We start from the raw sequence: 25,783 nt of genomic DNA, 5'->3' as shown, positions 1-25,783 counted from the left end.
TTCACAGAAGCTTTAAACTTATTTAATGTAACAAGGGTTTGAAGTTGAATATTCGATTGTAGGTTATTCCAAGCCTTTGGTGTTGAAAACCTAAATGCTTTCTTGCCCAGTTCAGTTCTTACTTTGGGAATGACAAATTGAAGAACATTCATTGATCGCAGATTGTGACTTCCTTGTTTTTTTGTTAAAAGACAAGATAGATAAGGCGGAGTGATACAGAGAGTGGTTTTGTAGATGAAAACATACCAATGATTGAGGCGTCGACCACATAAAGATGTCCAGTTAACCATTGAGTATAAGACACAATGGTGAGTAAGGGGAGCGCAGTTTGTGATGAATCTCAGTGCCCCGTGGTACACACTATCCAGCTTGTGGAGACAACCACCAGTAGCATTCAAGTATTAAGTAAATAATTCTAACAATGTATTGAATAGGTCGGTTCAAGACATACGCATATGGTGCTTACAAAGTATAACAAAGTGCCTGATGATATCAGGTCATTGTCAAGGAACGGGGCTAGGATAAAATAAACTCTACATTTTTGGCATATTTACCTAAATAAAGGAAAATTGTGATTATTTTATTGTGCTTGAGAATTTCTAATAATATCCTTAGAAAAATGATTGAGTACTTGTTTCAGGAAACCAACAACAGTGCTGCTATTTTTAACACAGATTACCACAGAGGGGGTTAAAAATCAGCACTGCAAAGAGCATCTATATTTATAAATCTTGACAGAGCACAAGGTCAAAACGGGCATCAAGCAGCACCTGCCCGCTAGCTCCTTGACACAAAGCACGGATATCCTGCCAGGATGTCACGACATAAGAAGACAAGAAGGCAACAGCCGAGTGCACAAAAGTGTGGAGATTAAAAAAATAACGTGCTTGGACGGTGAAGTATAGGGCTTATAATTGGAAGAGCATGTGTCACAACAATGTGGAAGGAAAGCTGTGTGACCTTGTTGCTCTTCCTTTTGTAAACATGGATTACTCTGTCTCACTTTTATTCCCCTTTCACTGGTTTGGTGAAGGTTTACAAAGTACAGCCTGTGTTACATTGTAGTAATAAAATAAGCAGAAACAACATAATGTGACAACAAAAATATGTTGATACTAATACATTTGTCTTTAAATATATTTATAATGTTTAGTTAGCCCTTTAAAAAGAAATTCTCGCGTCATACCCAATTGAGCAAATCTTATGACGGCGTCATATTGACTCCGCCTCAGCTACACCCCAAGTAGATTGCCAATCCATGGAAACCACTGCATGAGAATTATAAACATAGAAGTCACCATTAATCACAAACCTATCACAATTAGTGGAACTCTACCTTTGTTCTACATTTAATCTCTGAATCCACAATAGTATTACATTACATAATGTTTTTATAGTTATTTTCAGCATACAATTGGGTATTGTGGCGGAAAGAATACTTGAAATTGACATACTTGTGTTGAAGCTGCATGTTTGGTCACTGCTTTATAGTAACGTTGAAGAACAAATCATATAGTTTTACGTGACATTTATTCTTCATTTAAATATTACGCACAACAATAGAAGTACTTTTTTTGACTAAACATAAGTTGTAACACAATAACAGTTGGTGAGGAGTCAGTTCACAGCCAACACGCTGAACTGAATCCACTGAATCCACACCAACACCAAAGTGGAAATGAGCCTACATGATGTCTAGAGACAAAAAGAGACACTGTGAAAGCAAAAAAAACCTAATAAATGACTGCTGGGTTCTCCAGATGCTTTCCATTTTCCTCAAAAATGAAGAAGGGAAAACAAATGAGGCTGTTGAAAAGAAGATGAGCAGATCATGTATTTATTTTAGAAGCTGCAGGCCAAGGGACAGTCAACCAAGTCGTAGAAATAGTCTGAGGGAAAAATATGCGAGGACAAGCTCATTAAAGTGGAGATGGTGTTGTGATGACGTTTGTTCTCCTCCATAAAACACAGCTGAAAGTAATCATGTGTGCACCATCTTAAACAACCTCAAAGAACAAACACTATAATCATGCTATGCATCCAACCTCAAACTTTCTGGGAATGAAAAGAAAACGTAAGAAGGAAGCAAACACCAGATTTATGGACAACAAGCAAAGTGCACAATTCCCACATTTGTTTTTTTTTAAAGCCTACCTTAGAGGGGTTCTCGTCATAAGTGGGAGTTCCCAGGTCCATCTCGGAATCAAGGTCCAGAGTAGTTGTGTCACTACTTCCGTCCCAGTTGGGAGGGTCCCACTGCGTTTGCCTTAAATAAAATGAAAAAAAAAAATGAAAAAAAAAAAAAGAGGACAATAAAGAAACGGAATAACGAGAACTAGAAATACTTCACATAAAAGGGGTGCTTTTACAACCACATCGCACCTTGTCGAAATATGATAATAGTAGATCTTTCCCTCAGGGTCCCGAGCCACTTTCCAGTTGGGAGGTAGAACGATAGTTTTGGGTTTCGGTGGGGAAGGAGGCGGCAGATCTATCACATTGTTGGGTACGATCATTTCCTGGAGAAAATGGGGGGGAGTGCATCAGCACCTGTAATTACTGTTTGAACATGGAAACCTAATATATACTTAACAACTGTGGTTTCAAGTCTTCTGTGACTGAACGCCGCTCTTAAGAATTAGTTACAAAGTTAGATGTACACTACCCCCTTGTGACCAAACAAAACAGTATGTTGATGCTAACCATTTGTTTGTTATTAGACAAAAAAATCACATTGGTTTAAAGACATTATAGTGTGTAAATTTGAGTGTCACAATGAGAAAGGACGCAAAAAAAAGGCTTCGCTTCTGCTACAGAAGTTTTTTTAGTTTTTTTTTTTAAATCTGAAGATTTTGACCACTGATTTGCGATCACAGCCACAGGAGAGTCACCTAGCATCTTTGACCTGATTCTGGTCAGTGGAAAGGCACTGATTCGCTGAAATAAGACAAGTTGGAAGAGTCGTTAGCAACAAACCATCGGCGCCTTATCGCATTCAACGCGGTTGCCTAGCAACCAAAAGCTATGGCGAGTTTACAGCTGTTTTAAAGTGCTTCCAACGTCGCAGAGTGATACAAGTTGACAGGCTGACACCTCAAATTGATTTCTAAACGGCGCAAGGTACGGATTTGTTGAAACAAACAAGGTAAAAGTGCCGCAAGTCGCTAAAGCAACTGCCGTTAAGACACAAGAGGCACTGACGTCATCGACCTGCCGCGATGCCAAAAGTTAAAGGAAAGACTGAAATCCCGAAACGTTCGGTGTCAGCTGACACAGGACACAACTGGGAACAAAATTTGAGACTGGACACAGAACATGATGGGAACCAAGAAGGGGTACTACAAAAAAATACTCCATGAATTTAAAAAAGAAATGAAAGAAGAATTGAAAAAAGAAATTAAATAAATGATGGGTGGATGGAAAAAAGATATGAAAGAAATGAAAGAAGAAATTACATAAATGAAAAAAGATCTGAGAAAAGCAACAACAGAACACAAACAAGATGTGAAAAGTCTGAAGCAAAATATAGAAAGTTTGCAAACTCAGAACACCACCAGAAAAAATGAAGCCGCTGATATGTTCCAACAAATGAAAACCCTTTAAGAAGATATGCGCAAACAAATGAAGACCCTTCAAGAAGACAACTACATGATGTGGAATATCATAGATGAAATGGAGCAGGATAAACGAATGAATGATATCATTGTGACAGGGCACCGAATTAAACCAAGATCCTATGCGAAAGCTGTGAATAATGAAGGTGAACCAAACAAAATGGATATTGTCTCAGCAGAACAGCAAGTGGTCAACTTTTTGCAAACAAAGGAAATTGAAATCGACATTAATACCATCGAAACATGCATCCCACTGAATAGAAGAAACAACAACGCCACTCAGTCGTGCTTGTGAAACTCGTAAACAGAAAATCTAAAATGGAATTGCTAAAACAGGGAAAGAAGGTCAAGGGAACAAATGTATACATAAATGAGCATCTCACAAAACGTAATGCTGGAATCGCAAAGAAAGCAGGAAAAAATCCAGGGAACTTGGAGCGCCAACTGTAAATTCTAAATCAAGCTGAATGGAGGTCCTGAAGCAAGAGTACTTGATGTCAATGACATCAAGGACCTGGACAATTTTTTAAGTTTACACAGCTTCCACAACAACGATGATAATGGACTGACAGAAAACAAGCACCTAAATTCAACATCAACACTACTATGATCCAAGGGACGACTAAAAAAGAAGACCTAGATTCAGGATTGCATCCACCTACACTTATATAGATTATTGAAACAACATCAAAGATTGTTGAACAAGAAAATATGGAACTAAAAAACATCTGCAACAAAGATCACAAAAACCAGGATTTGGAAAATGATATAGATCCAGATACATTTTTTTTCTCCCACATCAGTAATAAATGTTTTTATTACACAGATGAGCAATATAATAGCAACATTAAATGTGATAAATTGTCAATTATTCATTTTAATAACAGAAGCTTGTATGCAAATATAACAACAATAAGAACTTTTTGGAACACATCAACGACCCCTTCAAAGTGATCGCCGTCACAGAAACATGGATTGATGATAAAAAAGGAATAGATTTTGATCTGGAAGGATATGAACTAAACTATATCAACAGAACCAACAAAAATGGAGGAGGAGTAGCTGTGTGAGAAAATCATGTAATTTGCTATAGATAATATCTTAGAATGTGTTACCATTGAAGTATGTCAGGAAAAAGGCAAAATCACATTCATCAGTTGTATATACAGATCACCTAAGTCAAGTATAGAAACATTTGAAGCATAGATAAAGGCAACTTACAAGGACAATGGTAAAAAAATTATGATCTTATGAGGTGACTTTAACATTGACTTATTGAACACTAACAAGCAAAAGTCTATTGTACAGCAACAGTTTATATCCTAAAATCACAAAGCCAAGCAGAATCACAGGACACTGTGCCACGCTTATTGATAATTTTACAAATGATTTTGAAAATAACACTACAAGTGGTCTACTTATAACCGACGTTAGTGATCATCTGCCAGTTTTTACAATATATGAGGGAAACTGCAAAAAGAACGCGGAAGACAAAAGGACATTTCGAAGACTGTGCACAGAGAAGACGATGATTGCTTTCAAAATTGAGCTACAAAAGCAAGATTGGGACAATGTGTACATCGAAGAAGAGGTTGATGAAGCATATGAACATTTTTTAAACAAGTTCATAATACTTTATGACAAACATTGTCCATGGAAACAACTCCGTAGTAAGCAGAGAAAGAATAATCAACCATGGATGAAAAAAGGATTAAAAAATGCTTGTAGGAAGAATACACTATATAGAAAATTAATAGCACAAAGAACTACAGAGGCAGAAATTAAGCACAACACGTAGAAAAACAAGTTTAACATACTACGATCATGTAGAAAAGAATATTACAGTGAATTATTGGACAAGAACAAAAATAATATGAAAACAACATGGGACATTCTCAATAGCATTATTAAAAATGGCACAGAGGGATTACCCACGATACTTCTTCGATGGAAATAAACATAAAGACAACATTAAGGAAGTAGTTGAAAGCTTTAATAATTACTTTGTAAATATTGGACCAAAATTGGAAGAAAGGATTCCAGACCCAGTTATAATTGAGGACTATAATGATACCATAGAGCGAAATCCCAACTCCATGTTCCTCAGTAATGTGACACAGGAGGAAATAGTTAGAATCATGAAAAAATGTAAATCTAAGACATCAACTGATTGTAACGGAATTGATATGGAAACGATAAAAAAGGTTATTGAAGAGATCTCAGGACCATTAATGTATATTAGTAACCTATCATTTCAAACAGGTACATTTCCAAACAAAATGAAAATAGCTAAAGTTACACCAATTTATAAGACTGGAGACAAACATCTATTTACAAATTATAGACCTGACTCTTTACTTCCACAATTTTCTAAAATCATTGAAAAACTTTTCAATAACAGATTAGAGAGTTTCATGAGTAAAAATAAAATACTCAAAGAGAACCAATATGGATATAGAGCTAATGTTTAAACTTCAATGGCTTTAATTGAAATTACAGAAGAAATTACCAACGCAATAGATAGTAAAAAATGTGCGGCAGCAGTGCTTATGGATCCAACCAAAGCATTTGACACAATTAATCACAATATTTTAATCACAAAACTAGAACGATATGGCATCAGAGGGTTAGTCTTAAACTGGATAAGAAGTTATCTAACGAACAGGAAACAATACGTCAAGCCAGGCGAACACACTTCTACAACGCTAAATATATCCTGTGGTGTACCTCAGGGATCAATACTAGGACCTAAATTATTCAATCTCTATAAAAATGACATTTGTAAAGATACAAGAGATTTCAAGTTAGTATTATTTGCGGATGATACAACAGCGTTTTGTTCAGGAGAGAACACACAGAAGATAATACAAATAATAACAGAAGAAATGAACACATTAAAAAGATGGTTTGAAAAAAACACACTATTGTTGAATCTCAGTGAAACTAAAACAATGCTATTTGGTAATAGTAGAAGAGAAGGTCAAACAAATACAAATAGACGGAATAGAAATTGAAAGAGTAAATGAAACCAAATTTCTAGGTATAATGATTGATGATAAACTGAACTGGAAACCTCATATAAAAAATATACAACATAAAGTAGCAAAAAAAAACATCAATAATGAATAAAGCTAAGTATGTTCTGGACCAAAAATCACTTCATATTCTCTACTGCTCACTAGTGTTACCATATCAGAGTTACTGTGTAGAAATATGGGGACATAATTACAAAAGTACACTTCATTCACTCACAGTGTTACAAAAAAGATCAGTTAGAATAATACATAATGTTGGATATAGAGAACATACAAACCTTTTATTTATTGAATCAAAGATACTGAAATTCCACGACATAGTGAATTTGCAAACAGCTAAAATTATACACAAAGCAAACTATAACCTGCTACCCAAGAAGATACAACAATTCTTCTCAACAAAAGAGGAGAAATATAATCTTAGAGAAAAAAGTAATTTAAAATATTTGTACGCATGTACAACACTTAAGACCTTCAGTATATCTGTTTGTGGAATTAAATTATGGAACGGATTAAGCAAAGCAATCAAACAATGTATTAATATGATTCACTTCAAGAAACTCATCAAACTTAAAGTGTTTACAAAGTACAAAGAAGAAGAATCATGATAAACATTCTGAATTTATTCATCCATCCATAAATTATTTCATTCTCAAAATAACCTTACTTATCTCATCATATGGAATACAAGTTACTTCACCAATTATTTATTTATTTATTTTTATTGTGAAACTTATGGAGTATATTGGAATACATTGACAACAGGAAGTGAACCAAAGTTTTAGCAACTGTTATGTAAAAGAAAAGGGGTAGGATTTAATAAGCTCTGCTTCTTCCTACTCCTTTTCGAACATGTTGAAAAGAGGAACTGGAAATTATGATGTATCATGTCGTATGCTTGCATGTTCGAAATAAACTCAAACTCAATGTTGTCTGTATATCTGTGTTGGCCCTGCGCCTTCCACCCGATTGTAGCTGAGATAGGCACCAGCGCCCCCCGCAAACCCAAAGAGAATAAGTGGGAGAAAATGGATGGATATTAATAAAACAGAATAACAATAAAGAGTATTTTTCTATTATTTTGGTTATATTATGTATTTATTTTCCAACCCAATAATAAACACTCATGAATATAAGACAACCCTGAATCTATATATTACAAAAGGACAATAGTAATTATGTAGCTAAAACTGATGACAATAATAAATAAATAATAATAATAAGCATACACTTTTGAAGATGTTTTCTTCAGACAAAATCCACGACACAAACAGATCAAATCAATCTATTTATAGAATCATTATTTTCCAAAATTAATGACATTTAAAAAAAAACAGCATATTTCTTAAATGCTCAGTGGTGTTTCTGAATTGAAATCAAACCATGGATGCATGGCGCAGACATTTATAAAGCATCCAAACTTGCTTTGAACGATCCATTAGGGATTTGGAACTTTTTGCCTTACTTACATCGGTGGATAACTACACATATGAAAAAAGGTTTGCCTAAAAAAGTTTGCCTGAAGGGTTTTGCGCAACTCTGCCAGTTTTATCCAGTTGTGGTCCAAAGTTGCAGTCAATAAATTCCTTATTTTTCTCTATCATCTTGTTGTGGGGAAGACTAGCTCATTCATGCACATTCATCCCTTGCTGTTACCAATTCTAATAAAAAGTAGCATACAGATCAAACTCATATCTGTCTGTAGACTCCATATGAAAGTGCTAAAAAATACAACACGACTGATGGGGTGGAAAGGCAGTCAAAGTGTAGGCAAATAAATAAGACTGCCCACAGAAGAGACGGTTAGAGAGCGGCTTGAAGATAGTCTGTAAAACATAACCAAAGCAAAATTTTGACAAAAGCATCAGCATTACATAAAGCTGGGGTTCTTAACCTTTTTGGCCTCAAGGCCCAACTTTTCCACTACAGAGGGGCCTGGGGCCCACTCAAATATTAGCACTGAATTAGTAATATTACTCAGGATTTTAATAGTATTAAATAATTATATCTGACTTACTTACAGTTTACAACCTTTTCAAATGATATAAAAAAGCATATGTCACTCACAAAGATTATTATTTAACACAAACCTTAGGCCAAACTGATTAGAAAAATAAGTACTAAATTAATGTTTTGCATAAAAACGGACTGATAAAACACTGACTAAAAATGTATATATATATACATTCCTCTTGTTCTAAAAGGAATTAACTACATTAATAATGAATATGCTTCTTGACTAAACTGTAAATAATATTTAAGTGCAAATAAAAATACAGCTTTGCAACTTTAATCAAATTTTGTGTTTAAGAAACTTCTTTATTAGCTTCAGACTTCTCTTGTTTGTTTGAGATTGTCATTACTGCCACAAATTGTATTACAACCGAATGCAGCTGAGATAGGCTCCGGCGACCCTCTGCGACCCCGAAAGGGACAAACGGTAGAAAATGGATGGATAGAATTGAGTACACCTGTGGCAAAATGCTGAGACAGATATTTTTTGGGCAGCCCTCGAGGGGGCACTCGTGGCCAAACAATGACAGAGTCGTGTATAAAGATTATGGCCAACTAGGTTTCAGGCAATCTCCTCAATGATTGGTCAAAAGGCACTCACGTGACTACAGCGCTCCATGACTGCTACTGATTTTGAGCTGTTGCTATGTTTGAGGTGCTGCCTCGTTAGTTTTTTGGCATGTAAAAATGCCCTGTTGTGCAGCATTGGGCTGCTCCACCTGTGAGAATTGTGAAAAGCTTTTACATTGCTTTCCCAACAACCCGGAAAGAAGACAAATATGGGAACTGAAGGTTCACGAACAACACTAGAGAACCACCGATTACAGTGTCTTGTGCCAGGTAAACACACAACAGAACATCCGCGTTTTGTTTAGGAGAGAGAACAAACAGAAGCTAATACAAATAACAGAAGATAATACATTTAAGAGATGGTTTGACAAAAACAAACTATGTCTGAATCTCAGTAAAACTACAAATAATGACTTCTGGAGCAGCAGAAGAGAAAGTCAAACACAAATAAATAGATGGACAAGCAATGGGTAAAAAAAGAAAATAATAATAACTTAGGGTGTAATATTGGATGAGAAAATCCATCCGCTTCCTTACGTGGACACGGGGAGCCTATCCCAGCTGCACACGGGCGGAAGGCGGATTACACCCTGGACAGGTTGCCACCTCATCGCAGGGCCGACACAGACAACGTTCACACACCAGGGCCAATTTAGCGTTGCCAATCAACCTATCCCCAGGTGCATGTCTTCTCATAAAAATATACAACCTAAAGTGGCAAAAAAATGTTCTGGACCAAAATCACCCCATACCCTCTACCATAACCAGTTATTGTGCAGAAATACGAGGAAATAACATAAGTACACTTAATTATTTGGCATGTTACAAAAAAGAAAGATCAGTTAGAATAATACATAATGAGTGTGATACTGTGTGGAGTTTGCATGTTCTCCCCGTGAATGCGTGTCCCCTGGTAGGGTCTCCCAAGACAAACAGGTCCTAGGTGAGTGATCAGACAAAGAGAAGCTCAAAGACTTCTATGGAATTACAACAAAATGAACTCAGATTTCCCTCGCCCGGACGTGGGTCACCGGGGCCCCGCTCTGGAGCCAGGCCCGGAGTTGGAGCACGATGGCGAGCGCCCTGTGGCCGGGCCTGTCCCCATGGGGCCCGGCCGGGCACAGCCCGAAGAGGCAACGTGGGTCATCCTTCCAATGGGCTCACCACTCATAGGAGGGGCCATAGAGGTTGGGTGCATTGTGAGCTGGGCGGCAGCCGAAGGCAGGGCACTTGGCGGTCCGATCCTCGGCTACAGAAGCTAGCTCTTGGGACGTGGAACGTCACCTCACTGGGGGGGAAGGAGCCTGAGCTAGTCCGCGAGGTAGAGAAGTTCCGGTTGGATATAGTCGGACTCACCTCGACGCACAGCAAGGGCTCTGGAACCAGTTCACTCGAGAGGGACTAGACCCTCTTCCACTCTGGCGTTGCCGGCAGTGAGAGGCGACGGGCTGGGGTGGCAATTCTCGTTGCCCTCCGGCTCAAAGCCTGCACGTTTGACTTCAACCCAGTGGACGAGAGGGTAGCTTCCCTTCGCCTTCGGGTGGGGGGACGGGTCCTGACTGTTATTTGTGCTTACGCACCAAACAGCAGTTCAGAATACCCACCCTTTTTGGGTACACTCGAGGGAGTACTGGAAAGTGCTCCCCCGGGTGATTCCCTTGTCCTACTGGGGGACTTCAACGCTCATGTTGGCAACGACAGTGAAACCTGGAGAAGCGTGATTGGGAAGAATGGTCGCCCGGATCTAAACGAGTGGTGTTTTGTTATTGGACTTTTGTGCTCGTCACGGATTGTCCATAACAAACACCATGTTCAAAGATAAGGGTGTCCATATGTGCACTTGGCACCAGGACACCCTAGGCCGCAGTTCCATGATCGACTTTGTAGTTGTGTCATCGGATTTCCGGCCTCATGTTCTGGACACTCGGGTGAAGAGAGGGGCGGAGCTTTCTACCGATCACCACCTGGCGGTGAGTTGGCTGCGATGGTGGGGGAGGATGCCGGACAGACCTGGGAGGCCCAAACGCATTGTGAGGGTCTGCTGGGAACGTCTGGCAGAGTCTCCTGTCAGAGAGAGTTTCAATTCATACCTCCGGGAGAACTTTAAACATGTCACAAGGGAGGTGCGGGACATTGAGTCCAAATAGACCGTGTTCCGAACCTCTATTGTCGAGCCGGCTGATCGGAGCTGTGGCCGCAAGGTTGTTGGTGCCTGTCGTGGCGGTAATCCCAGAACCTGTTGGTGGACACCAGCAGTGAGGGATGCCGTCAAGCTGAATAAGGAGTCCTATCGGGTTCTTTTGGCTCAAAGGACTCCGGAGGCAGTGGACGGGTACCGACGGGCCAAGTGGTGAGTAGCTTTAGCGGCCGCGGAGGCAAAAACTCGGACATGGGAAGAGTTCGGGGAAGCCATGGAAAACGACTTCCGGACGGCTTCGAAGTGATTCTGGACCACCATACGCCGCCTCAGGAAGGGGAAGCAGTGCACTATCAACACCGTGTATGGTGCGGATGGTGTTCTGCTGACTTCGACTGCGGATGTTGTGGATCGGTGGAAGGAATACTTCGAAGACCTCCTCAATCCCACCAACACGTCTTCCTTTGAGGAAGCGGTGCCTGGGTAATCTGTGGTGGACTCTATTTCTGGGGCTGAGGTCGCTGAGGTAGTTAAAAAGCTCCTCGGCGGCAAGGCCCCGGGGGTGGATGAGATCCGCCCGGAGTTCCTTAAGGCTCTGGATGCTGTGGGGCTGTCTTGGTTGAAAAGACTCTCCAGCATCGCGTGGACATCGGGGGCGGTACCTCTGGATTGGCAGACCGGGGTGGTGGCCCCTCTCTTTAAGAAGGGGGACCGGAGGGTGTGTTCCAACTATCGTGGGATCACACTCCTCAGCCTTCCCGGTAAGGTTTATTCAGGTGTACTGGAGAGGAGGCTTCACCGGATAGTCGAACCTCGGATTCAGGAGGAACAGTGTGGTTTTCGTCCTGGTCGTGGAACCGTGGACCAGCTCTATACTCTCGGCAGGGTTCTTGAGGGTGCATGGGAGTTTGCCCAACCAGTCTACATGTGCTTTGTGGACTTGGAGAAGGCATTCGACCGTGTTCCTCGGGAAGTCCTGTGGGGAGTGCTCAGAGAGTATGGTGTACCGGACTGTCTTATTGTGGCAGTCCGCTCCCTGTATGATCAGTGTCAGAGCTTGGTCCGCATTGCCGGCAGTAAGTCGGACACGTTTCCAGTGAGGGTTGGACTCCGCCAAGGCTGTCCTTTGTCACCGATTCTGTTCATAACTTTTATGGACAGAATTTCTAGGCGCAGCCAAGGCGTTGAGGGGATCCGGTTTGGTGGCCACGGGATTAGATCTCTGCTTTTTGCAGATGATGTAGTCCTGATGGCTTCATCTGGCCAGGATCTTCAGCTCTCACTGGATCGGTTCGCAGCCGAGTGTGAAGCGACCGGAATGAGAATCAGCACCTCCAAGTCCGAGTCCATGGTTCTCGCCCGGAAAAGGGTGGAGTGCCATCTCCGGGTTGGGGAGGAGACCCTGCCTCAAGTGGAGGAGTTCAAGTACCTAGGAGTCTTGTTCACGAGTGGGGGAAGAGTGGATCGTGAGATCGACAGGCGGATCGGTGCGGCGTCTTCAGTAATGCGGACGTTATATCGATCCGTTGTGGTGAAGAAGGAGCTGAGCCGGAAGGCAAAGCTCTCAATTTACCGGTCGATCTACGTTCCCATCCTCACCTATGGTCATGAGCTCTGGGTCATGACCGAAAGGATAAGATCACGGGTAAAAGCGGCTGAAATGAGTTTCCTCCGCCGGGTGGCGGGGCTCTCCCTTAGAGATAGGGTGAGAAGCTCTGCCATCCGGGAGAAGCTCAACGTAAAGCCGCTGCTCTTCCACAGAGAGGAGCCAGATGATGTGGTTCGGGCATGTGGTCAGGATGCCACCCGAACGCCTCCTTAGGGAGGTGTTTAGGGCACGTCCAGCTGGTAGGAGGCCACGGGGAAGACCCAGGACACGTTGGGAAGACTGTCTCCCGGCTGGCCTGGGAACGCCTCGGGATCCCCCGGGAAGAGCTAGACTAAGTGGCTGGAGAGAGGGAAGTTTGGGCTTCCCTGCTTAGGCTGCTGCCCCCGCGGCCCGACCTCGGATAAGCGGAAGATGATGGATGGATGGAATAAATGTCCAACTTGCTAAAACACCAAAATTGTGTGAGAGCAGACATTGTACAGTAAGTGTTTTTTAATTATGTTCATACTTTGTATATCTTGTTCAGCCTTTAACAATACTGCTGAAGGATTCTGTTCCACTAAAACTGGATCCGTGTAGCACACAGCATCTAAAATTTGTAGCTCATTCTCTGTATATTCAGGCTAAAAAATATAAGATTCTGGGTCATATTTTGTCCTACAGTAGTCGTCTTTGATGGATCTCCTGAAGTCTGTCAAGATTAATGTTTGTTGTTGAAGGAAAAAGCAAACATAATACATCTGTGAAATTAATACGCCGCTGTACGCTTAAAATGACCAAAATACTTCATTATTTCATGTTATGAATGTACCTGTTACTACATTACATATAGACTTACAGCTTGTATAAAAAACAATGACATTTTTGGGATATTTTTAGAGTGCTTTATAGGCAGAATAAACCAAATATCTTTGGCCCCATGGTTAGCAGACTTTTGCTAGTGTTTGTGCGTTGGATTTAGGGCTGGGGGACATATCGATATATCGCGGGTTGGTCTCTCTGCGATATAGAAAATGACTATATCGTAATTAGGGCTGCAACAACTAATCGATTAAAATTGATTATAAAAATAGTTGGTGATTAATTTAGTCATCGATTCGTTGGATGTATGCAATGCGCATGCGCGGAGGCTCCCCCCCCCCAAACCTTTATTTATAAACTGCAACATTTACAAACAGCTGAAAAACAATAATCAAAATAAGTACAAAAACAGTACAAAACAGCGCCTGGGCTGCGCTGAGGCTAAGTCTCATGTGGTGGCAGTGAGCCAGCCAATTAGTGTCATGTGCCGCTCATGTGACCACGCCGTCTCCTTTGTGGAAACGTTCGAAAAATGGCGGAGGGTAACAGTACGGATAGTTCAGCGGAGAAACATTTCGAGGTTATTGCGTCAATGGAGAAAAGTGTACGACATAAGTCGTCAAAAGTGTCGGAACACTTTACTTTAAAAGACTTCAAAGAAGACAGTTTCCTGCAAAACGTGCAGCTGGACGTCGCGTGGAACGGAGGACAACATTGCTTCGGCAGCACCTGAAGAGGAAAAATGGATGAAGAGAAGACCTCACGGTACATAACTTTTTTTAAATCCATAGTCCGAGTATATTGATCCGTTGTGTCTGTCTTTGTGTGTTGTTAATCTTTTGTTAACGAGGAGATTTTTTTCTAGAAGCGCAGCAGCAACTGTTGTGTATTAACTTTTAGAGTGTCAGGAACTTTTTGCATAGTGCGGTGACTTCATTTTCTGTGTTGTTTTGAGTCGCAACAGGCAGTCATTCATAAGTTCAGCTTTTTTTGTGAGTAACTGTAACGTTATGTCTTTGTTGCAACACGGGGTTGATAATGTGTCTCCGGCACAGTCGAATCCGTTTTCAGAGAGAAAACGCACGTATAAACGTAACGGACAGAAATATTTCAGGTTGGTTACATAATGGATCAATGTAGCCGGGCCCAATAAAGCTATATAAATCTATTTAGACTTGAGTGACGCTTTAGTATAACTAAACGTTATGAGGGTGCTGGAATATTTCATGCTATTATTCAGAGGTAGTCTATAGTGAATCCTTTATCATTCAGAACAGAAACGTGTATTATACCTGATGAAGTTTTGATCTGATGAGATACATTTCTGTGTTGTTATTGGTGTATACTGCAACTCCAATGTGAATTTATTTAATTTAGCTGTTTTTTTAATGTTGTGGCGTATTTGTCTTTCACGTCAGAAATTATTAATTAAATCAACTGGGTATGTATTGAGTTATAAGGAAATGATGCTACTATGTACATTCATAATATGGTTTCTCTCATTTCAGAAAGAAACAAGGCAGCATCAGAGACTTGGTACTAAGTAAGGTGTGCACACCACAGCAAGCGGCTGCATTGACTGATGCTATCCTGAATATGTTGCTAACTGACATGAGGCGACTATCAATGGTGGAGGATGAAGGTTTTAGACAAATTATTCAAATCCTCAACCCTGGTTACACTCTTCCCTCGAGGAACCATTTTACCAAACTGATGGAGAGGAAGTACGAGCGGACATTCCATGCAGTGTAGACTGACATAAAAGCCACCTAGAGCAAACTTGCTCTCACTACTGATGTGTGGACAAGTGTAACCTACTTTGGCAATACATGCCACTACATTGGAGAGGAATGGAACATGAAGTCAATCTGCCTCACGACCATGCCACTAGAGGAAAGACATTCAGCATCCAACATTGCAGAATGGTTGGAATAGGTAGTAGCCAGGTTTGAAATTCCCCTAAGCAAAATTATTGCTATTGTGCAGGACAATGGTGCACTTTATCAAAAAAAATACATTTTTGTAACACTTGCCTTGTTTTATTTGGCAAGTCGAAAGGATATGGTGCCAGAACAATTTCCCTTGTGGATCATTAAAGTTTGTTTAAGTCTAAGTATGCTGTTTTTTTAAAATAAAGTATTGGAAAGAATAGAAATGTAGTTTGTCTCTTTTATCCAATTAATTGAAGTAATAATCGACAGATTAATCGATTATCAAATTAATCGTTAGTTGCAGCCCTACTCGTAATATCGGAGTATACGTTCTCAAGTAGTTGCTTTTAGCTGCGGGCATTACACTACAGGCTCTTCTCACTCCTTGTGTCTCCTTCTCACAGACAGCGAGCGCTCAAACTTACACACGTCACATACTGCCATGTCATACGTCACATACATATACACCCTCGACCAGCAGCAAGGTAGCAGTGTGGCTAACAGTAGCTGTGATGGTAGCGAAACCGTGCGAGGGATAATAAGAGAGAGAGAAGGTGTGAATCTCGTAACAAATGAAGAAAAAATTAATTCCCAAGAAAAACAGCTTAGGGTCCATCGTCTGGCGGTGGTTCGGCTTCAAGCGGGAATATGTTGAACAAACAACCGTGATTTATCAAGTGTGGGACACAAGCGTTCCTACCAAAAGTAGCATTACTGCTAATATGTAGCATCGTTTGAAAAGTCACCTGCTAACAACTTTAATAAAAACAGTTTTGGTAAATTGACTTAGTTGTGATTTCCTTCTGTGCATGAAAGTTTAAAATGAGCATTTATTAATGCAGTATGAACAAGAATGTTTTAATGTATGATGATAGAATCATCATACTGCTGTGATTATATGCATCAAGTGTTGATTCAAGGCTAAGGCAAAATACGGAGATATATATCACGTACCGCGATATGGCCTAAAAATATCACGATATTAAAAAAATGCCATATCGCCCAGCCCTAGTTGGAATGCATAAAAAACAAAAAATATACATGAGCTTGTCTTACACAAGTATTGTGAATGATAGGCAAAAATCCAAACGAAGGCTTGTTCCCCTTTAAGACGAGACAAAATAATGTTAACGTGTTACCTGTTGGACAGTTTGGGAAGTAACAATGGTGGTGACTGTGCCTCCCTGCTGCACAACCACGCCTTGCTGATGACCAGGATAAACAGTCTGTCCATGCAGATAGCTAGCTGCGGGCTCAGAATACGCCTACAATATCCAGATGAAATAAAGATCAGGTAAAACATATATAGCATTAAATAAAATGCATAGTTAGTGCTGGCCCACCTGTATGACTGGAGTGTTGGTCTGAGGATAAGCAGTGGGGATGCTGTAGATGGTTTGGCACGGCTGGCCTTGGTAATAAATGGCTGTTGGCGTGGGAGGCGGTGCTGGAGCTGCAGTGTACTGCTGTGTCGGTTGTGTCTGCACGGTGACCGCCTGCTGGGTGGCTGGATCCCACAGAGTAGTGTAGTTCTGCTGTCCCTGCACCTGTGGGGCTGCTGGGGGAGGAACAGAGAAGACGGACACACCAGTGTCCTGGGCACCGACAGCGGGCGGAGCGTACTGCTGGGTGTCAGCAGGGGTGATGTTGCCGGTGGCGATGTGCTGAGAGATAGTCGACGCAGGGGCTGCCTGTGAAGTGGATGATGGTGACGTGAGTCCAAGAAGAGGAGTCTGTTCATAAGTTAGTGTAGGATCGGCGGCAGGGGTGGGTAGTAGTACTTTGCCTGCATTTGGGTTGGTGGGATCCACAAAGGTCTGAATGGGATATCCAGGTGGGTAGGTGATGAAGCCAGAACTGGAAGCGTAGGCCAAGGCAGGGTCATAAGCCATCGTTTGGAGCTGCTGCTGCTGGTGTTGCTGCTCGAGCTGCTGCTGCTGAAGCTGCTGCTGCTGCTGCTGAAGCTGTTGTTGTTGCTTCTGGGCTTCACGTTGAGCAACCTCTTGCTCAAACAGCTTCCTGCGTTCCTCTGTAGAAAGCTTGTTGCGCTCCTTGACGCTAATGCCCCTTGGTGTCTTTGGCGGGTCAAATCTGAATTCAAGAAAACAATACATTTTGACATCGTTGGAGGCCATGTTAGATGCTGCTGAAATAGCAAATTCTTACCGTTCCTCAGTTCGCCGACTGCTCCTCTCATAAGAAGAAGGCGGGGATGTCGACCGTCTCCTTCGTCTCTCAGAGCTACGCGGAGTTTTGTCTCGGTCCCGGTCCCTGTCTCTGTCACGGTCTCTTTCTCGGTCCCGGTCTCTGTCTCGGTCCCGGTCTCTGTCTCGGTCCCGGTCTCTGTCTCGGTCCCGGTCTCTGTCTCGCTCCCTGTCCCAGTCTCTGTCATAATCTCGGTCCCTATCCCGTTCCTTTTCACGATCCTTTTCACGGCTACCAGAGGTATTCCGCGATGTCATAGTTGTATCACGATCTCGACTGCGATCTGTGTTAATTGACACAAGGTGTTTTTGGTACAATCCCCACTGAAATTACAGGAGCTATGAAAAAGCAGTGAAACTGACTTACCATTAGCTTCCACCTGACTCTTCTTTGGTATTCTGTACACCTCCTGTAAGACAAGCACAAATTGGACCTCAGACCAGAAAACAGTTCTCAATTATGCATAATTGCCTTTTTATTGTATAAAATTTGCATATTTTCAGGTCTTCACAACGTCATTGTACCATCTTTCATCTGGTCCTAGATTGATGAACTTGACCCTAGTATACGCCCACCACTTAAATAAGGACAGCCTTTTATTTTAAATAGTAAGCTTTGCGACACATCTTGATACAAAGTGTGGAGTCAGCTACAGACGTGGGAGGTGTAACTTTTGGCATTTGATTTTTCTTTAGCAAATAGGCTAAATTAGAATGATGTTGCTGTTTAAATGTGAGAGTAATGTTAGCGCTGTAGTTCACATAGCTACGCTAGTGGTGCTAACAGAACCCATTGTCACATTGTATCAGCTATTAAATCCGACAAATACAGTTACAGTGTATAGTCTAACCTTTGTTATTCCCCCTTTTCATATGAATCTTTTTAAACTAAAACTTTCATCAAAATGATGTTTTCATTTTTGTATACTGTTATTGTACTACCAAACAATGTGCGTAACAAACTGGTCTGTTTGAGCATGTAATATTCAGATGAATCAAGAATCCCACGCATTCTTGACTCTGTCTCTCTGCTTTTTTAAATGGCGTACAAGGACTGAGTACTGATTATGTATGTGGGGGCGGGCGGAATGGGGCAGGTGTACCGGTACCAATGTATATATAAAAACATGGCTAAAGTTAACAATATTGGTGTGTACAGGTGTGTACAGTTCATTAGCCTTTTGGGGACACTGTGGATTGGTTGGTAGAGCGGCCGTGCCAGCAACTTGTGGGTTTCTGGTTCGATCCCCAGCTTCTACCATCACAGTCACATCTGTTGTGTCCTTGAGAAAGACACTTCACCCTCGCTCCTGATGGGTCGTAGTTAAGGCCTTACATGGCAGCTCCCGCCATCAATTTGTGATTGTGTTTGTGAATGGGTGAATGTGCAAATGGTTTCAAAGTGCTTTGAGTACCTTGAAGGTAGAAAAGTGGTATACAAGTATAACCCATTTACCATAAACATGGAACGGCACTTTTTTTTTGGACTATATTCACAATCCTTATTATAGACAACAACACACTTTTTGCATTCTAACTTGTAAATAAACGTAAATAAGTCAGCATACAATAAAGCCAATGGGAGCCATGACATCGATGCATCTATTCCGACCATAAAATCCAGTTACTGACTATACAAAAAGCTCCAGCAATACTCCATTTACATTTTGTGACCTAAATATTAACAAAATATTAGCGATATTGTTATTAAAAGAGCTAATGTTAAGGACATGCATGTTGATCACAGAGGCAACTTTCTTATGCTGCTGTATTGACGTCAACAGCTGGTGAACTGCTTTCCCGCCTCTGAACGAGTCAAAGGTAATTTGTAGATTTGAAGAATGCCTCTCACCTGGACAGTAAACTGATGTGGACATAAACTGAGAAGTTGTTACACTTTGACAGCCAACTTAGACCAGGAAATTGTTTTTCCTTAGCAAGAATCATGAGTCGTTCATCTAAAAAGGGAATATTTCAAGATCCTAACAGTCGGCATTGCCAGTTAAAGCACACATTGTGCAGTAAGTGATGTTTTATTATGTTTGTTGGTTTTCATGTCTGCAATGAGTAGTAATTAGTGTCGTCGAAGGAAATGGACAGGAGGAAAAATAGGAACAAGATTACGCCGCAAAATGAAGGAGAAGACAGAATAATGAGATGCGTTTGTGAAAGTGTTGAGCCGTATGCTTAAACTGTGCAAAATACTTAAATATTTCATTGTGACTAACATTATTATTATTATTATATACACTTACTGTCTGTATATAAATTGTTGAGGGAAGTGTTTGGATGTCTTTTAAAAAAGGAACTTCACCTTGTTTTGGAATTTTGCCTGTCTTTCACAATCATTATGAAAGACATGACACCGGATGTATATTTTTTAATGCATTCTAATAAAGGTTTGCTTACAGCAGAGCCAATAGGGGGTCCTTTATTCCGTCCATAAAACACAATGAAAAACATCCAAAAAGCACCAACAGTACTTCATTTACATTTCACGACTTGAAATTTAACCAAGTGTTAGTGATAATGTTATTATAAGCGCTAACACAGACAAAATACTTATGGCGACGCCGTAAATCACTAGCTTGTCGGCCTTTGTTTACATCATTGTGTGGTAAAGTGCTTTGTGGTTCAAATCACACCTCTCACCTGGATAGTACCGGTAGAACAATGGGGATGTAATCCAACAAGTTGGCACACTTTGACAGCCAATTTAATACCGGAAACGGTGAGAACGACATGAAAACTCTTTGTTCCACACCCCCTTTGTTTGCAAGGATTATGAGTCATTTTTCACCTATAACAGGATTATGACAAGATACTATCACTTGGCATTCTAATGACAGCAGACATTGTACAGTAAATGATATATATTTTGTTATGTTTAATGGCTCTCATAGCCTGCAGTGAGTAATTAATGATGAAGAAAATAAAGCGATCTTTTTTTAAATTAATGCACCGCTTATGTTTAAAAAGATCAAAACACGTAAATATTGTTATTATAAATGTGCCCGTCACTACATTACATATATACATAACGCATGTATATAAAACCTTGATGGAGGCATTTGTAGATGTTAAGAGCTTTTATAGGCAGCGGTAAGCGACTCCCATAGGTTCCATTGTAAGCAGACTTCAAATTGCATTTATTTAAGTCAGAATTCATAAAAAAAAAAAAAATCCTTCCGTCTTCATGTCTTTAATAATGATAGTAAGCAAAATTCTAAAAGTGAAGTTCCCCTTTCAGTGGTTTATAAGCAGAATAGAGCGACTCCCAGACGCTCTATTGTAAGTATACTTTTGCTCGCATTTATTTACAAAACCCAAAACCAGTGAAGTTGGCACATTGTGTAATTCGTAAATAAAAAGAAAATATAATGAATTGCAAATCCTTTCAACTTATATTAAATTGAATAGACTGCAAAGACAAAATAGTGAATTGTGAATTATATTTTATATAAAATATTTGATGTTTGATCTGAGAAACAATTTTTTTTTTGCAAATATTAATTAACTTTGAATTTAATTGCTGCAATACATTGAAAAAGTTGGCACAGAGGCATATTTACCACTTTCCTTTTAACAACACTCAGTAAAAGTTTGGGAACGGAGGACACCAATTTTTGAAGCTTTTCAGGTGGAATTTTTTCCCATTCTTGCTTGATGCACAGCTTAAATTGTTCAACAGTCCGGGGGCTCTGTTGTGGTATTTTAGGCATCATATTGTGCTGCACTGTTTTACTATGAAGCCACGCTGTTGTAACACGTGGCTTGGCATTGTCTTGCTGAAATAAGCAGGGGCGTCCATTATAACGTTGCTTGGATGGCAACATATGTTGCTCCAAAACCTGTATGTACCTTTCAGCATTAATGGTGCCTTCACAGATGTGTAATTTACCCATGCCTTGGGCACTAATACACCCCCATACCATCACAGATGCTGGCTTTTCAACTTAGCGCTTACAACAATCCGGATGTTTTTTTTCCTCTTTGTTCCAGAGGACGCAACATCCACAGTTTCCAAAAAATATTTGAAATGTGGACTCGTCAGACCACAGAACACTTTTCCACTTTGCATCAGTCCATCTTAGATGAGCTCTGGCCCAGCAAAACCGGTGGCGTTTCTGGGTGTTGATAAATGGCTTTGGCTTTGCATAGTAGAGTTTTAACTTGCACTTATAGATGTAGCGACAAACTGTAGTTACAGACAGTGGTTTTCTGAAGTGTTCCTGAGCCCATGCGGTGATATCCTTTACACACTGATGTCGAGTTTTGATGCATTACCGCCTGAGGGATCGAAGCTCCGTTATATCATCGCTTACGTGCAGTGATTTCTCCAGATTCTCTGAAACTTTTGATGATATTGTGGACCGTAGATGGTGAAATCCCTAAATTCCTTGCAAAATCTTGACAAATGTTCTTAAACTGTTCGACAATTTGCTCACGCATTTGTGCGGTGACCCTCGCCCCATCCTTGTTTGTGAATGATTTAATGGAAGCTGATTTTATACTCAGTCATGGCATCCACCTGTTCCCAATTAGCCTGTTCACCTGTGTGATGTTCCAAATAAGTGTTTGATGAGCATTTCTGCACAATTTTGCACAAAATTGTAAAGTTTTCCAGTTTGAACGTTGAGTATCTTGTCTTTGCAGTCTATTCAATTGAATATAGGTTGAAAAGGAATTTCCAATCATTGTATTCTGTTTTTATTTATGATTTACACAACGTGCCAACTTCACTGGTTTTGGGTGCATAAAAAAAACATGTGTGCTTGTTTTACAGAATAATAGGAACATTTGAAAAAAGTGCAGTTCTACTTTAAAGCTACAGACACACAAAATATTTAGTTCTTCTTAGGGTTTACTGAAAGCACTTTTCAACTTTTAGTGTAAATTCAAGCATCAACGCTACTTTGGCCAATACAACCAGTACACCAGTGGTCCCCTACCAGCGGATTGGTACCGGGCGGCAGAATAATTTTGTATACATTTTTTTCATTTTATTAAATCAACATATAAAACACAAGATACACTTACAATTAGTGCACCAACCTCAAAAACCTCAATTTTTTATTAAAAAAAAGTAATAAATAAAATAAAAATAACCCCCCCCCCGGACAAATTATCAAGCGTTGACCGGTCTGCAGCTACAAAAAGGTTGGGGACCACTGCAGTACACTATTAGGGGACATTTGAGATGTTTTTAAAATATGAAAAAATACTATGACATTGGCCCTTTTTATTCTGAACTCACCTTGAGATCCTTCCAGCTGTCCAGTAGCCTGGCAGCCATGCTACTAATGTCCAAAGCGCTGACTTGAGGCTCTTGACTCCTCTCACTCTCCACATCTGAAACAGCTTCCTCTTCATCCTGAGAAGGCGTTCCTATCACTGGCGGATCTAGAGGGGCTGTTGTGACCTCCGCGGGTATACAGACCTCAGGGGTGTCACAGCTTGGGGGAGCAATAATGGCTGATTCATCTGCTTGAATACCAGGGCCTGGAATAGCTTTGTCAGCAGTCAATGCTTTTGCCTCTCCAACCACCTCTGCAATCACCTCCTCTGCAATCACCTCCTCTGCAGGCTGCTCAATTGGAGTGTCAGTAACATCCATTTCAACCGTCTGGATAGCTGGTTCCTGCAGAGTCTCAACCAGAGGCTGGTCGATTACCACATTAGTGCTTTCTGCGGCTGTCTTACTAGTCTGCTGTTCTATGTTAAGTTTGTCTGATTCCTCATGTTCCTTCTTTAGTTCATCAATTGTTTCCACTTTTACTTCAGCATCCTTCTGCTCCAACTCTAACTCTGTAGGGTTTTTTATATCTTCACTGTGAGTCTGGTCTTGACTAGCTGAAGCCATTTCTGTCTTTTCCTGTTTTTCCTTTTTAACATCTTTTACCTCGTCTTCCTGTGTTTCGTTTACCAGATTAGCTGGTTCACTCGCAGTATCTACCTTTGATTGTTTATCGCCAACTGCGCTTTGTGTGGATTCATCTTCTTCCTCATCATCATCCTCTTCTTCCTCCTCCTTGCCGTCAGATGCTTTGCTGGCATCAGAGAGGGCGCTGTCCAGACTGTTCTCGCTGATCATTTTGGGGCGTTGGTACACAGCCGGTTTTGAGGCATCCCCGTCCGATTCAGGTCCGACTTTCGTTGAGGAGCCGTCAGGGGTGTTGAGGGGTGTCTGAGCCCGAGAGGTGTTTTCGCTGGAGTAGCCGTCCATCTCAGTGGGCTGAAGGAGCGCTTTCGTCTGGGCCCATCGTTGAATGAAGGTCAGGATCCTGCTCTCTTCCAACATGTTTTTAGTGGAGATGGGTAACACAGCCAAGGCCTGCAGGATCTAAAAAGCCGTACCGATTCAATTATTATTATAATTCTTAATAACAACATCACAATTTAAATAAATTCATACTGATCACCTGTGATTGCAATTTGATGTTGTTAGCGTTGTTCCCTTTGGCTTCAGAAATTTCCACCATGAAGATCCAGAGCAAAGACAAGCCGTGATGATCCAAGAACTGCTTTAGGCATGAAGGATTCTGAGTATCCTGCATGACACAGAGATTAGGCACAATAAATCTCACCAAAGATGCAAACAGTGGATGGGCATAATAATACATGCGTTAATGCCTAAGAACATGGTCAGGGTCTCAAAGCAATTTAGACAGGGGTGCCATTTTCATACCCAAAGTTTGTGTTTTTGCTTTTTTTTTTTATTAGCCCTATGCATAATCTAAGCATAAAATATAAAATATATTTATTTTTGAGACAATTAGATGGACTAATGTGCATTGTTACATGTAACACCAATCTGAGAGGGTTTTCCACCCCCAGATACCTTAGCATGCATTAAACTATATTGATTGGTTTTAGTATGTAACAAACCCCATTTCCATATGAGTTGGGAAATTGTGTTGGATGTAAATATAAACGGAATACAATGATTTGCAAATCCTTTTCAACCCATATTCAATTGAATGCACTACAAAGACAACATATTTGATGTTCAAACTCATTAACTTAGAATTTCATGGCTGCAAGACGTGCCAAAGTAGTTGGGAAAAGGCATGTTCACCACTGTGTTACATCACATTTTCTTTTAACAACACTCAATAAACATTTAGGAACTGAGGAAACTAATTGTTGAAGCTTTGAAATTGGAATTCTTTACCATTCTTGCTTGATGTACAGCTTAAGTTGTTCAACAGTCCGGAGTCTTGTTGTCATATTTTACGCTTCTTAATGCGCCACACATTTTCGATGGGAGACATGTCTGGACTGCAGGCGGGCCAGGAAAGTACCCGCACTCTTTTACTATGGAGCTACGCTGTTGTAACACATGGCTTGGCATTGTTTTGCTGAAATAAGCAGGGGTGTACATGATAACGTTGCTTGGATGACAACATATGTTGCTCCGAAACCTGTAAAGACCATTCAGCATTAATGGTGCCTTCACAAATGTGTAAGTTACCCATGCCTTGCGCACTAATACACCCCCATACCATCACAGATGCTGGCTTTTGAACTTTGCGCCTATAACAATCCGGATGTTTTTTTTCCTCTTTGTTCCGGAGGACACCACGTCCACAGTTTCCAAATATAATTTGAAACGTGGACTCGTCAGACCACAGTCCACTTTTCCACTTTGCATCAGTCCATCTTAGATGAGCTCGGGCCCAGCGAAACCGGCGGCGTTCTTGAGTGTTGTTGATGAATGGCTTTCGCTTTGCATAGTAGAGCTTTAACTGGCACTTTCAGATATCGCGACAAACTGTATTTAGTGACAGTGGTTTCCTGAGGCGTTCCTGAGCCCATGTGGTGATATCCTTTAGAGATTGATGTCGGTTTTTGATACAGTGCCGTCTA

The 25,783-nt window shown here is 40.8% G+C and overlaps 1 protein-coding gene across 3 annotated transcripts in view; it reads right to left on the bottom strand.

Annotated features, from left to right (window-relative positions):
• setd2 (SET domain containing 2, histone lysine methyltransferase) overlaps positions 1-25,783 on the bottom strand; it is a 56,429-nt gene that overhangs the window by 13,828 nt on the left and 16,818 nt on the right. For 2 of the 3 annotated variants that reach the window (XM_061915768.1, XM_061915767.1), the window contains exons 12-19: positions 24,337-24,465; positions 23,172-24,257; positions 18,282-18,324; positions 17,877-18,198; positions 17,054-17,801; positions 16,850-16,975; positions 2,383-2,519; positions 2,155-2,266 (exon numbers count right to left, since the gene is read on the bottom strand). In XM_061915768.1, coding sequence (XP_061771752.1) covers positions 2,155-2,266; positions 2,383-2,519; positions 16,850-16,975; positions 17,054-17,801; positions 17,877-18,198; positions 18,282-18,324; positions 23,172-24,257; positions 24,337-24,465 — 2,703 coding nt within the window. The remainder of the gene's footprint in view (positions 1-2,154; positions 2,267-2,382; positions 2,520-16,849; positions 16,976-17,053; positions 17,802-17,876; positions 18,199-18,281; positions 18,325-23,171; positions 24,258-24,336; positions 24,466-25,783) is intronic. The other variant, XM_061915769.1, reaches the window with a different exon arrangement.

This window comes from Nerophis ophidion, linkage group LG11, assembly GCF_033978795.1.
Source record: "Nerophis ophidion isolate RoL-2023_Sa linkage group LG11, RoL_Noph_v1.0, whole genome shotgun sequence".
Lineage (NCBI taxonomy): Eukaryota > Metazoa > Chordata > Actinopteri > Syngnathiformes > Syngnathidae > Nerophis > Nerophis ophidion.
Note: the sequence above shows the minus strand (reverse complement) of the source record. Positions and strands in the feature narration are given on the sequence as shown.